Genomic DNA, 16,734 nt, shown 5'->3' with positions numbered 1-16,734 from the left:
ATCCTTTCCATGGCACTTCTTCATGACTAGCAATTTATTCTAGTCTTAATCTTGTTACACTTCAGCAATGAAGATAAAGAGATGGCGACTTTACACCTGGTTAAAGTGAACAGAGTATAGTATTATACTAAGGCCACTGAAACACTATGGGTAATCTATTAAAAGCCACAGTAAGTCCTCACCATATGTCAGGGATGTGTTTAAAAATATCACAATTTTTATCATACAACCAGGAGTGTAGATTGGGGGAAAGGACTTTAGTAACAGCCGTGCTCCTTGACTGGAAGTATTTTTGCTTCCTGACGAAAAAAAAGGTTGTTGTTGTTAGCATGGCGAGGAGCAGGGAAAACAGAAGAGGCACAGCTAGTGCCTGTGAGTGCATTTTTGGCACCGAGTTTATCAGATGCCTGTGCAGTGATGGTACTTGTATGCTGAAAAAGGCCGAGTGTGCTGAAAGCAAGTCCTAAAACTTCTGGTGTCCTTTGACGGCACGATTGGTTACGGTGGGAAATTTGGTGTGTCTGAGATTCAAGTTTGCTTTTGGAGTGAAGAGGGTAATGGTTAATTTGGTTTGTGAGACAGTCATTCTGTTTCTTCATAGCTTGTGTTGTCAATAATGTAGGTACATTTTGAGATGGGATGCTGCTTGTAGGTAGGTAGCATTGGTGCTGGACTTCATCTGGCAGTCTTTTGTAAATTTATATGTACTTAAATTGCAAAAGGACATAAAAAAAAAAGCTACATATAAGAAGGACTTACTGTACCCTACTGAAAACTATTCTTCATTGTGGTAAACTGTAATGTTTTCAGCCCTGGTCTTGTACAAGGACCACTGATAGATGGCAACTACAGAAATCTATTGCATTTATTCTGTATGCTGGTAAACTGGGTATGTTTTTAGTCTATAGTTTTATATGAAGGCATTAACTACCTGTGGTTAAACTATTGTATATTTACTTCTTGTTGGGGAATAGAGTGGTTTCCTGCATATAAGTCTTGTATTCTTGTTGTAGCTGTGGTCCCAGGCTCATCTAAATGTGAACCCATGGACTGGAAGCTGAAGCTGCTCTTCTGCTGTCCACCATCCTCTTTCTGAGTGACAGAGAGGGAGCTGGGGAATATCTGTGTAACTGAGCAGTGGAGCCATCCAGTTATAACAATGCCACCACATGAAAGCATCCTTCTCTAGAATCTAGGTCTTGTATGAAGGCCAATGAGACACATTATGAATAATGTACTGTACTGAAAAAACTATTCTTCATGCTGGTGAACTGACAAGTTTTCAGTCTTGGTCTTGTAAGTGGGCCATCGACAGGTTGGGCAGTGATGGTTGTCCTTGAGGAGCCACTCAGTAATACAAGCGTGGTGGTAATTATGTCCACACGGCAGACCACACAACACCGCCGACCACCGGTACCGACCCAGGCATATGGCACAGATCCGACTCTCTATGGCATAAGCTGGGGCTGTCCACTTTAGTTCTGTTAACCTCTGTGGTGAGAGAAGCCAGCTGGGGCCTCGTGATTTGTTCACTTGCCTAACTGTACTGTCACTGTTCTGCTGCTTCCGCGATTTACAGCAGTTTTCACAAACTCTGAGTAATTTTTCATAGGTGGCATTTTGATGGCCCACTTGCTCAATTTCTCGATATCGCATATACTGCCTCTCCAACTTTCTCTTTAAAATGGCACATCTGTGGCATACATATATTTCCTTAACTGTGGTCCAAAGTTCACACAACCTACAGCTATCATCCTGGCAACATGTATGTGAGCCCAACAAATTGTCATTTTCATTTTCACTTACACTATCAACATCCGTCTCACTTTCTGATTTCAGGTCATCTTCGTTCCCCCAGCCATCATACCTCCACATGGGCAGACTCTTCATGTAGTCCGTGGGTATAACAGGGTGGAGCCAGAGGTCTGGTGTGGCCAAACGTTGAATAAGGCGCTCCATCCCTTCCTCCAAGTCAAGGTCCTGGGAGGGTCGGGGCCGAGACAAGGAGCTCATGGGTCGGAACAAGACATTCACCAGGTACGAGTCAACTGGGAAGACACTCCACCAGCTCCACTCAACTTCGTCATCTTCGGGATTCGCCCTCCGTCGGAGTTTTTGCCATATGAGGATTACCCCACAGAAGGTTAGAAGTGATATCCAAAATATGGCCGTGTGACTCTCCATCATGAGCCAGTGGTACCTAATCTGACTTAACAACCATGAGGAATTAAAGGAACTAATCATCCAGGATCCTGACTGCAAAATGCTCTTTGCTACGGGGAATTTTAGCAGAGCAGTGACAGCAAGCCACAGAAGAAACACAGTCACGTTATAAATGATGACTCTAGTGAAAGTAGTGACCATGTGTTTCCAGGCTCTAATTCTCATGTCAAGGAAATAAATGAAGTCAGCCATGGCTAGCAAGTTTGCTACCATGAGAGAAACAAGGAAAGCATCATTCATATGTGGCTGTAAAGAACAAATGTAAAAATGTAAAGCAGAGTGAGTGAGAGGTTCCCCCTTCTTGCCTCCATACGAAGCGATCCCCTCGGACGTAACAACCGTAAGGCTGGGCACCCCACTTAGGCCAGACTTCTTCAGAATGCGGGAAATCTGGAAGCGTAATTAATGTTACACTCGCTACCACCACCACCACCACCATCATCATCATCTTAAACTTACTACCCACTCATAAAAGGGGTGGTGAGGATCCAGAAAAAGGAACATTTAAGCACAGAAGTAGAACTATCAACTGAGTGCCCAATAAAATAGGCCATACATCCATTCACTCATTATTCAAGTGTGTGGCTGGTCGCCAACACCTTCCTATTTCTGTCTACTTCTAAGGTGACTCAACACTGAGTGATAAGACTAATGGTTTCCTGGGTTACAGGAAACCATTCACAATGCTGAGTGATAACCACAATCCAAGTCAACCCCTCCGTGGTCACCGGCGCCGAATGACGTTTAGCCAATAAATGGCCACAGGCATCGTTTGAGCGCAGCCTATAAAAATCGACAAAAATTTCTGGGAAGTGAACAAACATCTGGGACATGAGACTGACCTTCACTTCACGCTCTCACATGAGTCACATCTCATTCGTCAGTTCACCACCTGCTGCCGTGACGAGTAGATGTACGATTTTTTTGCTCGTGGCCATGCCTAAATGCACATAGTTACACCCATTATCTTGACCCAGACAGAAAATATCACCTTTCTCCTCCCTCCCTTGCAAAAGACACACAACCAACCTGTTTACGATTATAAATAAACAGGCATAAACAAAAAAGACATGAAAATAAAAGAAAAATTAATTTTTGTTTGGTATCTTTACCTATTTGCTCAGGTTTGTTGCACTGTTTTGAATCATTTTACACATTCTTTGCCTTTTACAAGCATAACAGGAAAGTGTTCTGTGTTCACGTGATGCTTTCGTGGGTGGAAAGAACTTCCTTCCCTTCCTGCTAATCAGCTTATGCAAGGTGTGAATGGCAGGTCGTTTCACAATTTAACCCTCACTGTCCCGCCTGTACACTCAAGGGATGACATTTATCTCATTTTGATCTGAAAACAGAAACTCTTGCCTCCTTTTTCCAACAAACTCCACCACCCAGACTACAAAAATAAGTTGATACAATCATAAACACAAAAAAATGCAAAATAATTCATAAAATAATTTTTACGCTTAAACCTCGCATATTACAGTATGTACTGAAAAACTTCAACATACATATATATAGTTATTTCACACCTTTTCAGCACCACTGACAATATTTTTTGGTAAAAAAAGAAGTTCGATGTTGCATCACTGCAATACAGTACAAGCTCAATTAACCAGAGTGCATGGGGATTCTTCCATTCCGGATATGGAATTTTCTGGATAACCGAATGTTACTCTTAGAAATTTTCTGGGAGGTCAAAGAAATGAAGTAGGACCAAACTTGGGACTTTATTTCTTAAAGTACATTATTCAGTATTAGATATAGTACAGATACACTAAAATACACAAAAAAGACAGTAAGAGAAATTGTACAGGACTGAACACAAACCAGCAAACATTACAAAAAATTATTTAGAGAAAAATTTAGCACATGTTACACGGCAAAATAATTTTGAAAACTGCATACACAACAACCGGTATCCGGAATATTTTCACCCCCATGCCGGATTGAATTTGCGTTCCGGTTATAAGGATGCGCCGATGCATCAGATGCTGGTTAATCGAGCTTTTACTGTATCTATGTGCGACTAGTATCATCTGCCTAAATTTACGAAACTTCCGCGTTCGACTGCACGCCACAGGATGGGTCTAGGACACTGAAATTTGCACTGCCAGGTGCTTCAGAACTTCCTCTTCAATATGGCAAGGAAATAAAAAATCAATTTTTGAAACTTCAGAAAACGGCCCCGGCCTCAGCCAGGGGCACACGTAAAATTCCAGACCCACGGCCACGGAGAGGTTAACAGGGTGATGTGGAGCCTACTATGGTGCTCTTGTTAACTGGGTGGAAAGAGACAATTGCAGCATCTATCTGGGAACCAAACATCCACATTCTTCCCCGCGCATCACTGTCCACTGCAAAAGGTTAAATGCACAGCAGACCCCTACAGAGGTGACTGCTTGCCTGTGGCTGAGGGGTCTGCTCGGCCAGACAGACAGGAGTTACTATACCGGGTACTACTACTACTACTACTTGTAATTTATACCTCAGGGCTCCATTCTTTCGCCTACACTCTTTAACCTATACATGCATGACCTATACACAGACATATCACACCAATCATGTCTGAAATGTTTATCCTAAGATGAATAAAATCATTAAGACATGGCAAGAACAGAAGTAATAGTAGCTGGAATCCTGGACTGATCTGGATAAAACCCAGTAGACTGTATGCAGAAATCTTCCATTACCTGCAGCCCCACCTTCTCATTTCAGGGGAAAAAGAGGAACCTGTGGGGCATTTGAATTTCCAAGCAGTGGAGCCACCCAGTTACACTAGTGCCACCACAGGCAGACATCCATCCCTAGCATCATGGCAAAAATAAAATGAAAAAGACATTCCCCAGATTCACTGAGTTAACCTACCTGCTCCTTTTCATCTTTCTTGACAGAGACAGATGCGAGTTTGATGCGCGTGGACAGCCGAAGCCCCAGCGTTGCCAACAGCAATGGCGGACTCACCAGTTCAGAGATGAACACCATGTGGGGAATCTGAGGAAACAGACAAATGTATTTCCAAATAACTAAGGTAGGTGGAGGCACCTATCATCCACTCAATTGATGTAGTGCTGCCTTCAGGTTACTCTTTACTGAATAAAAGGCCAAATGGTTTCCTGTAACCCAAGAAACCTCTTACAGCACATGTACTATGCTGGGTGGTAACCATTCAGCCAAATGATACCTGATGGTCTAGTAGGTTAAAACACTCCAACCAGGTAAGTCTGTAAGGGTTTCCACCTAGGGTTGTGGCTGGCTTATTGGTCACATACTGCCATTCTGGGGCAAGTGAAGCTGGTCACCCCTGCCTTAATTGTAGCCTAGCCCCAGGCCCCTACACTCCTCTGGGGCAAAAAACAGCTGGATGACAGATGGATGGATTTCTGAATTATCAATTTTCCCATCTTTAGTCTCCTCCTAATAATATGAAATGAATGACCAGGAAAACTGCTCTGCCCCTTTTGTGTGGTGGCTGATGGTAGAAAGAGAAATGCTTTTTGCCTTCTCCACAATGGTCAAGTGTACAAAGCCTTTCAAAATGAAATGAACAGTACCATATTACCTTCTCATTAAAAGACTAAATAGACCTTATATCCTACTTCACAGAGTACAAAAAAGGGATTAAATCAAATATAACTACAGTGTGTAGGAGGATGCAGGTGGGAGTGATAACACATCAACAAGGGAGATAATTCTATCATACATGGTCACTGCATTGCTGGCACACTGCATCTTTACAATGATAAATACAGGCATGCCAACCCCCATTTAAAGGCACTAAGAAATATTAACAGCGTATTATTACATGTTTACATTATCTGATGCATAATATAGACTTCTATTTACCCATAACTTTACTCAGTGTTTGTCTTGCATATCCAGCTTCCTCACTAGGGTAAAAGACACTCTTCTCTTCATTTTACAGTTCAAATTTTGCATTAAAATGGGCATTACTGTAAGTATGCAAGTGACTGGCTGCACTAACCACTATATCATAACTTCTCTGTTCCTCCCCCCCCCTTTAAAAAATAAAAATAAAAAAATTAAAAAAAGCTCTTTCCCCCCTTAAAAAAAATAAATAAATAAATAAATGAGATATAGTGTACACTTTCCAAGAACATTTTTACCATCCATCCTCCGTGACCTCCCAAGTGCAACTGAGTTGCATAAAAGCAACCTGATGGAGATATAGTAATCACTCGATTATCCGGACACTCCATATCCGAACGTTCGGCCTTGGCTCTATGACATGCATCTCTGGATTTGTTTGTCCGTATCCGACCATAAAATTGCCAACATCACCGGTTCGGTGGCCTACAAATTCAAAAAATCTATTTGACGGCAAGCTGGCCTCACTGGCCAAGCATGGGTAATAGACCCTAACCCACAGGCTGAGTAAATAAGGCCGTCAGGCTCCTTACCGAACGGTCTAAGTCCCCTCACCGCACGGATTGCTTGGAAGCTACCGGCCACGCGTGAGCAATACAGATGCTTACCCAAAAGCTCAGCAAATATGGCCATCCGGCTCCTCACCGAATGGTCAAAGTCCCCCGGCCACCCAGATCACTCGGACGCTACTGGCCAAGTGAGAGTAATACAGACTCTAACCCACAAGCTCAGCAAAAATGGCTGTCCACCTCTTCACCGAACAGTCAAAGTCCCCCGGCCGCCTGGATCACTGGGAACGTACTGGCGTGGACGAGTAATACAGACCCTAACTCACCAAGACAGCAAAAACGCCCATCCGCCTCTTCACCGAATGGTCAAAGTCCCCCAGTCACCCTCGCTTCCCACCCCACCATCCCTCTTCCATCCCCTCCACACTCAGTGCTGCCAGGCATCTCTCTCTCTCCCTGTCCCCCTATCTCTGCGTTGTATGCTGCCTGCCTGGCCTCCCACCTCTTACCTCCCTGCATTGCCATGAACGATTTTTTTTTTTGCGATTTAACTGAACACTATTGGTCGTATTAAAATTCTGAAAACGCCATGTGAAAGCTCGTGAAATTCTGCATCTAGACATATGCTTAGTTCTTGCTCAGTGCTGGCAAAATTTTACGCTAGGATGTCGGGAGGTTATTTGAAGCTATTTTTACTCTTGAATAAGTTTATTCTCACTGCATTTCTGTACTTTTACTCATCAGTTTTGTGTTTTTATTTGCTTTCTTATAGTATAAACACCAGCGAAGATGATAGTATACAATTTATACTAATATAACCAATTTCTGGGGACAAATTTGGCTATGGAAATGTTTTTCTTTGTAAGCAGAGAAGCAACCATAGTTTGGTTCTTGGCTCTGTTGGTGTCCCAGAATCTTACTGAAAGCTTAAGGTTCCCGAGAAGGTTAAAATTCTTTTTGCACCTGTCGTCTTCATTGAATTTTTGGTGGATTTTTTTTGTTTATGCATTGTTTCCTTAGTGTCTAGCATTATACTGGATATTCCCATATGTGTTTTGATGTCTACATAGCTGAAAGACTGAATAACACTGCCACAATCAGGAGGGGTACAGTACATAGAGGTAGGGTATTTGTGGATTTTTGTTGTTTATGCACTGTATTCTAAGTGTCTACCATTATACTGGATATTCCCATGTGTGATGTCTAAATACAGCTGAAAGATCGGAGAACACTGCCACAATTAGAACAGGTTCTGTACATGTAGGTTGGGTATGGGTAGGGTATAGGTGCAGTAGAGGATATTGCTCTGTATCTGGATTCTGTCCTGATCTGGACATGCCTTTGGCTCTATTACGTCGGATAATTGAGAGATTGCTTTATATGGCAAGTATTACCTGGTACATGAATTGCACCAGTCAGACATTATCAAGACAGTTTCAGTATGTGGAAATAACTGGGTGAAAAGATCTATGAACAAGGATGGTAAAGCATCGTGTAGACTAAACTCCTTCAATTTGATGGCATATTTTCAATTTTAATGTACCACAATGAAACAAATATACTGTATCATCTACAACACAAACATCTACAACATCCAGGGTGTAGGGACCTATGACTTGGATACTGTTAACCGAAACATTATGGTAATAAAATCAAAATAATCATTCACATTTTGTACCTTCTATGCTGTATTTATCATCATCATTACTACTATTACTACTACTACTATTATTATTATTATTATGAGTAGTACCGTATTATTATTATTATTATTATTATTATCGTACCTTCTTTTGATTTACAAGGGTCACATTCAGCCAGATGTCCTCAAGAGTCTTTAAGTCTTGAACGGTTGGGATGCGTGATAAGATCTGGTGAGACAACCATGAAAGGACAACAGAGGGTGAGAGGTGTGTGGTGGAGGAGAGGATCACATGTTCCCGGCCAGAAATGCGTCGCTGGTTCTGTCCAATGCTTAGCTTGTCTGTGTGCTGGGCAGGAGGCAGAATGAGCAGTAGTTGTGGGTGACTCCAGCCTTGACGAGCACAGAAGCTGGAAAAAGACAGCTCTCAGTAACTCTCACGTGTATTATAAACATCTAAAGACACCGCTCAGTAACTCTCACTTATATAATGAACAATTTATGTCAGCTCTCAGTAGCTTACATACATTATAAACATTTAAAAACAGCTCCTGGTAACTCTCATGTGTATCATAAACATTTAAAGACATCTCTCAGTAACTCTAAACATCTAAAGACAGTTCTCAGTAACTCTCACCTGCATCATACACAAATGTCTATCTGCAGCCAGAAACCTTGATCCAAGAAAGGATGGCCACAAACATACTGCCTTCACGTCACCCTGTATTCTGCCACCAGACTGCCTTCATTCTAAGTAACACCACTCTCATTCATATACTGTGCCTATCCCTTCATCTCATCACATACATTAAAATGATGCCATGCTTCCTCTTTGAGAAATTCCCATACTGAGGTTGGTCCTGGTACTGTACAGGTGATGTTTTCTATGAACTGGAGGCTAATCTGCATACTATAACCAGTTAATTACTTCCCTTCAGTTACCGCAAGTTGTTGAGAAAATAGAAATCTCAGATACCATTATCTTATAGGATCCGTGGCAATGTGTGGGTGTCAGCTTGTACTTTGGCCCTATTTTAGATCTAGGTAACCCTCTCATGTGTGTCATTGACATCCTTTTCTTATTCTCACCAATAAAAATAAATCCTTAACTGTACAGCGCAATGGCTGCCTGGCTTCACACTGCTACACCTCATCAAGTGAAATAGGGCTGGCTTCAACCGTTTTCATTTTAATCAACTGTTCATCAGGAATGACCTGCAAACACTGAATTTATTAGTCAAGGCATCCTGAAATTCTGATAGAACATATCTTTCCCAAATACTGTACTTAATAGACTGGTGTGAGAAAATTTCCAACAATCAGTTTTCTATACTGCGATTTTTACAGTAATAATAACCGCAAGTAAAATAAAGGCAAGCCTATCCTCTTTACCCCAGAGTCTCTCTCCTAAGCTGAATGTAATCATCTGATGTTTTCATTATATCCTGACCACTTTCCCCATCAAGGTGGGGTACAGTACGATCCAGAAAGCATAACACGATACTAACCAACAACATGCCCAATGAAATGGACCACACTTGTTCACTCGCACAGACATGGTCTTTCACATGTCTGTGTTTCATATTACCTATCAGACAGAATAAATTCCAGAAAAAAAATTACAAAGTATAGTACATCCTTGAGCTGAGAGGAATAATAATAAAAATAATTCTTTGGCCCTTCCAAGTTGTGTACTGACCGTGGATCATGGTGGCACGAGAGGACAGCAGAGGCGAGGCGTAGAGCAGCGAGGCGTGGCCCAAGGGTGTGCCAGGCCCGGTCATCCAGCAGTCTATGGCCTGCATACTGACCCTCACCCGGCACTACCTCAACCACCCACACTTTCTCATCCTCCTCGTATACCTGCACAAACACAAGCTGTATAACAACTTAGGAATTTATTCTTGGTGGCAATGTAGGTTTTGTTGCACCTTTTTCTCTGTAATTTATTTGGCAAATTACGCCTTTATATTCTTTTATATGGTACTTTTATTCTTTTTATATTAACATCATCATCATCATCATTGCCAGACGCCATGTATCCCAAACGGGGTGGCCAACGGCTTAGAGTTAGTTGTTTTTACAGGGAGGGGCACTAATCCTCCACCAACCCCACTTGACACATATAAAAACACACAAGAGAATGCTGTGGCATCATGTGTTGATTAATCACTACAGAAGGTGACATCAGAGGTAAGGCATAAGGCAATGAAGTGTTGGGAGGAATTAAGGCATCATTTTCAAATATGTATGTATGTATGTATATGCACATTGTATGTGCCCAATGCAATGACTATCTCAGCACTACCTATACCATCACCATCTCCTCCTCCTTCTCTTACACCTGCACATAACACTCACAATCAGTTGAACAACTTAATTCCCCTTACTCTGTCCTGAGGTGGTTTGGCCATATGGATTGTGAAGGGGGGATGAGAGACTGTCTACAGGAGTGTACAGTACATGAATGTTACTCCTATCAAAACAAATCTTATTTACACAAGGAAAATTACAGGTATAACAAACCATATTTGTTTTCCGCAGGGAGAATTAGGAGAGGAAAATGCAAAATTTCCCCATTGCTCTTAATTCTTCCTGTGAAAACAAATATGAGTTACTATACAAAATATATTGTAATTATGTTATTGAATCCCACCCCCAGATGTATGAATGTGCAGTCCACTTCACTAAAACATACTGCTTGGATTCTCCTGCTTCGTGGTTATTCCTTGTGTCTGGATTCTACATCACCCCATCACTACCCCTTCAGTTGTAAGTAGGGTTGGGTGTTGATGATGACAATAATAACTACAAAGTGGAACTGGAGTACCGAGGACTCCTCACAAGTCCCATAACAACTTCAGGCACCTCAGTCCCTAAAGCTCAAACACATCAAGGGTCATATTTATAAAAGATTCTTATCAAGTTGCAGAATAAACATGTATCCATGACAGTTAACTGTTTTCACAAACCATTTTGTTTTCTGTACTCCAACATTTGCTGTTAGAGCATGAACTGTCTAGTAATGATGAGACAAAAAAAAAAAATAAATAAATAACATAATAAATTTCTATTTGTGGTACGTGGTGGCGACCATTATCCACTCACTTGATGTAGTGCTGCCTACTTCTTCCTTAGCCTGTATCATTCTTTTTCTGTGCCTACCGTCCTCTCTTCCAATTTCTCCCATCTTTCCTGTCACTTCTTGTTGCTCTTTTTCCTTTACAGATGGCTTTACATTGAGTGACAAGCCAAATGGTTTCTTGTAAGTCAAGGAACCATTTACAACACTGGGTGGTAACCATATAACCAAACCATACGTGCTCCCTACGTGTCAACAAGTGGGTTGGTGGAGGGTTAGTGCCCCTCCCCGTAAAACAACTAACTCAAAGTCAAGTGGCCACCGCTTATGGGATTATGGCGTCTGGCAATAGATAGATAGAAATTTCTATAAACATATTTGAAATAGGAATGGAACTAACAAACTCAAACTAATGCTGCAAAGCAGCCTGCATGACAGACTTTCCTCATATGTGCAAGATATCATTGTAATGAATAAAGTGAATAATTAATTCTCTTGCTAAAGGCAAGTAACAGATAAGATATAATATACTACCTCAGTAGATAAGAAAAGTTCCCTCTGCTCCTCGGCAACACTAAAGGTTATAAACCGCTGATATGATGTTATGATGTGTACAAAAATGTTCACATGTCAATCAGGTGACCAGGAAAGGATGGAAACACACACACACACACACACACACACACACACACACACACACACACACAAATGAAAGGAAGTGATTGATGGAGTTCTTAATGCTTATGATTTTAGGAGTTAGCAATTTATACAGAAATAATTAGTTAAGTTTGTAAATGAATGAACATGTTAACATCCAATATGTCAGAGTGAAGGAAGATGGGAATGCCTGTCATCCCGCAGAGGACAGACTCAGGCTACTGATGATGATGATGATAATGATATAAACACTAGTTATTTACAATGGAAATATGACAGGTAGACAGTTTTAAAAATTCATCAACCTACATATAGTATAAAGAAATACTACTAAGCATGATATTTGTAATATAACAATAACATGACATTTTACTGAAGTTTGCTTACATCTGGGTCTCTGTAAACCCTTCAGTATATCTCTCTCAGTCTGTCTCCATCATGGCATTACATCATGTGATTCTAGCAAGACCAGTCACCTTCATACAGGCTATAAAATCGTTATTCATCAAATGAATAATATGAATATTAACAATTACAAACACAAATAATGAAACTTTAATATAAAATAATTTAAAAATAAACATTTCCTACTGCTATATAAGGTGAACACTTTAAATAAATATGTACACACCTGTTCATAGAAATCCTCTTTTTTAGTTATTTCTACTGGAACTCCTCCCTCAGGACCAACTTCTTTGGCAAACAGTTCACCATACTGCACTGGCCCTGTAAACATATTAAATAAATATGAAACCATCACAAATTTTTCCATTCTGGCTTGTTACAGGTTGTTGTTGTTGGTGGTGGAGTTATGTAATCCTGCTGATACTGATGGACCTCTTCATAAGCAATTTTGTTCAGCCTTGGGGACGCATCCTGTACTGAAGGAGTTTACGAAGGCTGTGCAGTATCTAAATTATCCAGTTTGAAATTTTCTCCTCAGCTATAAAAAAATCATCTTAAGATATAATAATCTGTTTGCACGTGTTGACCTTGATCACCTATTGGCATATACACTAGCATCCCTTTACTTCAACCTCAGTCTCCCTCTCCCCTACTCCCCCTCCACCTCACTTACATACACTGGCACCCCTACACTTGATCCTCAGTCTCCCTCTGCCCTTCTCCTCCTCCACCTCACTCACATACACTGACATCCTTTCACATCATCTTCAATCTACTTCTCCCCTTCACCTCACTTACATACTGACATCATTGTGCTGAAAAAGTTAAATTAAACAGAGATACTGGTACTACTATAAAAATTAACATACCTGACTGCTGAAGAAGACTGACTATTTCTGGTTTCTCAAGCACTGCGGTGTATTGGATCCCTCGCATTTCCAGCAACATACGGATCTGAGAAACTGACAGATTTCTCAGTGGATTCACCACCTGCCAGAGATAAAGTATTTGTGTTAAGGTATAATGAATCAATGTACTGTGATGAAATCTTTATCTTCCCTTGATATATATGTACTGTATTATAACCTTAGATACGGGATAAAGAATATTGCCCTCGTAGCTATTCCCTGGTGCTGCAATACATCTTCACATGATGGCACTGATATAGCCTACTCAGGTGGCTCTACTACTCAGCTATACAAACATCCCTCAGTTCCTTCCCTATTCTCCTACAGATCAGGAAAAGGACAATTTTAGTTTGCTGTTCACTGGGTTCTCATTTCAGATGAACCTGGGGCTATAACTACTACAATACTACTAGTTATTCCCTACAAGTTGTAAAAAGCAATCAAAGGTGGGGAACCTGGTTGGAAACTTCCTATCACTATACAGTACGGTACCAGTATAGCGTATTTATCAGTACCACAAGATTAGGGAACTGGGCTGTATTCTGAGGTAACTTGGCCAGTTTTGCCAAATCCTATGAACTTAAAAGATATAAAATTCAGGACATTTGTTCATTTTATATATAGTACTGGCTACAACATTCACCCAGTGAACAGTGGGGTACTTCATATGACATACACAGCTGATTCATATTGTTTTTTTATTTTCTGCAACCTCATGACATGTGACAGCTTTTCTGTCATTTTAGTCAGTCTTGATGGACCAGTCTGAAAATTTATCTACCTCTGTTAGGTCTCAGAGACAGTCTGGTCTCCAAAATTCCTGTTTATGTCTGTTGCAAAACAGCTGTGGGTTACTGTGAGCCAAATCACTGCCACAGTAAAATGAAAATATCTAGAGGAATGCTCTTGGTGTCTATTTGTATGTACATAAGAAGGTAGAGAGTTTATTATTAAAGTATTTATTTTTTTATTTTTTTACAGCACCCCTTCTATTAGACAGTAGTTAATGGTAAGTGAAAATCTAAATTTTGCCTGCTGCTTAATGTTTAAAAACGGCAAATATACAGTGCTACATTTCAATATTTCAGGTTCCGGATCCTACCTCACCACATCTTTGGGTGGGAGTAATGGTCAGGATGAGAATAATAAATGATTCTCATCATTATTAGTACAGTACAAACTCCCAAATCCAAACATCTGATTTCCAAGAACCTCCACTTCCCAAAATATTATGCAAGAGGGGTGTTGAGATCATGTCCTCACACAGTTAATGCATATTTGAAGACAAAGTTCTTTTCTGAACATGTACTGTATATATCAAAGCAGATGATAAAATTACTAATGCAAGGTACTTCTGTGTACATTATTTTCTGTTCCCAGTACTACCATAGACTATTTATTACATGATTTTCTCATAATTATCATTATGATTCCACTTCTCAAAAATCCAGTACAGTATTCCATTTTCTGTAATGCCTTTGGAACCAAGCACTTTGAGAGTTTGTACTGTACAGTACAGTACTGCTGTAGTATTGTTAGTGTTATTGTTCATGTATCTAAATGTTGATTATCATCCCCTTGTGGCCTATTTCCTGTAGCTCAATAACAGAACATGACAAAACAACAGCTCTATACCCTTTCCACAGCACCTCTTCACAATTAGCACCATATTCTGGGATTAAGCCATTGTTACAACTCAGCATTCTTGACAGAGATGACAGATTTTGACCATGTTAAAGTATCATGAGTACATTATTATTATTATTATCATTATTACTATTTAATGAATAAGGAAAATTTCTACCTCTCACCTGGAATGAAGTATATCCTGTCTCCCACCAGAAGCTGAACTCGAGTATCCATGTCAACGCAACAACCACCAGAAGATAGAGGAAGAGAAGAGCTGGCCGCCGCCACATCCTGATGCTGTTGGTTGCACTCACACTTCCTCACACCTCATCCACAACTAAAAACAAACCCAAAAAAATTATAGCAACAAAAACAATAATAATAATAATAATAATAATAATAATAATAATATTTTTTGTTTCATTTATAAAGGCTCCAACAAAGTTATATGCATTGGCCATTGTCACCTAATGGTGGCTCTCCATGCTGCTCAATCTCTGGCAGCCTCCTTATTCAGTTCCTCATCCCTGAGATCACACTCTATGACCTTGTCTGAGGTCTTTTTCAGTCTGCCTCTCGCAACCCCACCACCGATGTTCACACTTCTCACTTTTTGCACCCAACTGTCATCCCCCATTCCCTCTACATGCCTAAATCATTTCAATTCGCCCCTCCACATCACAACACCAATACACTCCACTCCCATCCTGCTTCTCGACTCTTCCGCCATAAACTTAGCCCCCCCAGACCTCACATTCAAGGACACTCTGCACATCCACCTAATCATTGTCATTTCTGTATGTTTGAGCCTACAAATATCCCCTTCCTTTACTGCCCATTTCTCACTACCATACCTCATTACACTCCTAACACATGCCACATACAAAGATCCCTTAGCACAGAGGGAGTGCCCTCTCAATGTCAAGAGAGGAAACGGCTCCCCACTCCTCACTCTAGTCACAGAGCTAGTTCCAGCACCACCTCCAACTTATACAAATCTTCCATTAACTCAAGAACTAAATGGCAAGTTCACTCCTTTCAGACCTGGCAATCTCCACATGCTCTCCCCGACACTCCACACAAGAAATCAGCATTATCTTGTAGTCTATCTCTAATACCACTAGCTACATCTCTTATGCACCCATTTATCACAAACACTGCACAAGTGTAATTTTCCAAAAGTGTGCTGCATTTTGAACTGATATGAACACAAGGTACAGAGGATGTAAAACATCCTGAAAAAATGGGGGTATTATTTTCATTTCAATCATAACTGATCTGGTTATTTGGGAGACTTCTGTTCTCAGACTTCACCAGTGCAAACACCTTTTCTTCCATAAAACTTCCATTGGAAATCAATAATAATAGGGATACCATATACCGGTAACATTTCTAAATCTAACCAGTTGGCAGACAGGACAAGAACCACAGTGATATGGAACAGGGAAGTGAGCATGGAAATAAAACAGACGCTGCATGACAGTATTGTGATACCAACTCTAACGTATGAAAGTGAAACTTGGACTTTGTTGGAGGGACACAAGTCAAGAGTGAGAGCAGTGGAAATGAGTTATCTGAGAGAAGCATGTTGCGTTACATGGAGAGACAGACTGACAAATAAGGAAGAGAAGGAGTGGTGTGGTATGGATGTGGATGTGACAGAAAAAGTTAAGAGAAACAAACTGAGGTGGTTTGGCCATGTGGAGAGGATGGAGAGCGAAAATCTAACGAGGAGAGTATATGTGAGTGAGGCAGAGGGGTGGAGAGGGAAGGGGAGGCTGCAGATGAGATGGA

At 40.8% G+C, this 16,734-nt stretch overlaps 1 protein-coding gene across 1 annotated transcript; it reads right to left on the bottom strand.

Annotated features, from left to right (window-relative positions):
* Window positions 1-1,140: 1,140 nt before the first annotated feature.
* LOC145418754 (E3 ubiquitin-protein ligase RNF103-like) lies at window positions 1,141-15,230 on the bottom strand. The gene is made up of 7 exons (XM_080287090.1): window positions 15,123-15,230; window positions 13,273-13,393; window positions 12,630-12,724; window positions 9,959-10,122; window positions 8,405-8,669; window positions 5,089-5,214; window positions 1,141-2,613 (listed from the first exon to the last, which is right to left on the bottom strand). Exons 1-7 carry the CDS (start codon window positions 15,228-15,230, stop codon window positions 1,252-1,254), a joined length of 2,241 nt encoding a protein of 746 aa, XP_080143216.1. The 3' UTR covers window positions 1,141-1,251.
* Window positions 15,231-16,734: the final 1,504 nt, after the last annotated feature.

This window comes from Coenobita brevimanus, chromosome 116 (genome assembly GCF_032717465.1).
Source record: "Coenobita brevimanus isolate Jiangsu-jjx chromosome 116, ASM3271746v2, whole genome shotgun sequence".
Lineage (NCBI taxonomy): Eukaryota > Metazoa > Arthropoda > Malacostraca > Decapoda > Coenobitidae > Coenobita > Coenobita brevimanus.
The sequence above is the reverse complement of the archived record's forward strand: the minus strand, read 5'-3'. Positions and strand labels throughout refer to the sequence as shown.

Coding starts and splice junctions, on each gene's coding strand:
- LOC145418754 (XM_080287090.1), bottom strand. CDS start 15,230: ATGTGGCGGCGGCCAGCTCTTCTCTTCCTCTATCTTCTGGTGGTTGTT. Junction 10,123..12,629: donor AAGAGGATTTCTATGAACAG/GTGTGTACATAT, acceptor GTGTTTGTGCAG/GTATACGAGGAGGATGAGAA. Junction 5,215..8,404: donor CCCTTGTAAATCAAAAGAAG/GTACGATAATAA, acceptor CTGTTTCCTCAG/ATTCCCCACATGGTGTTCAT.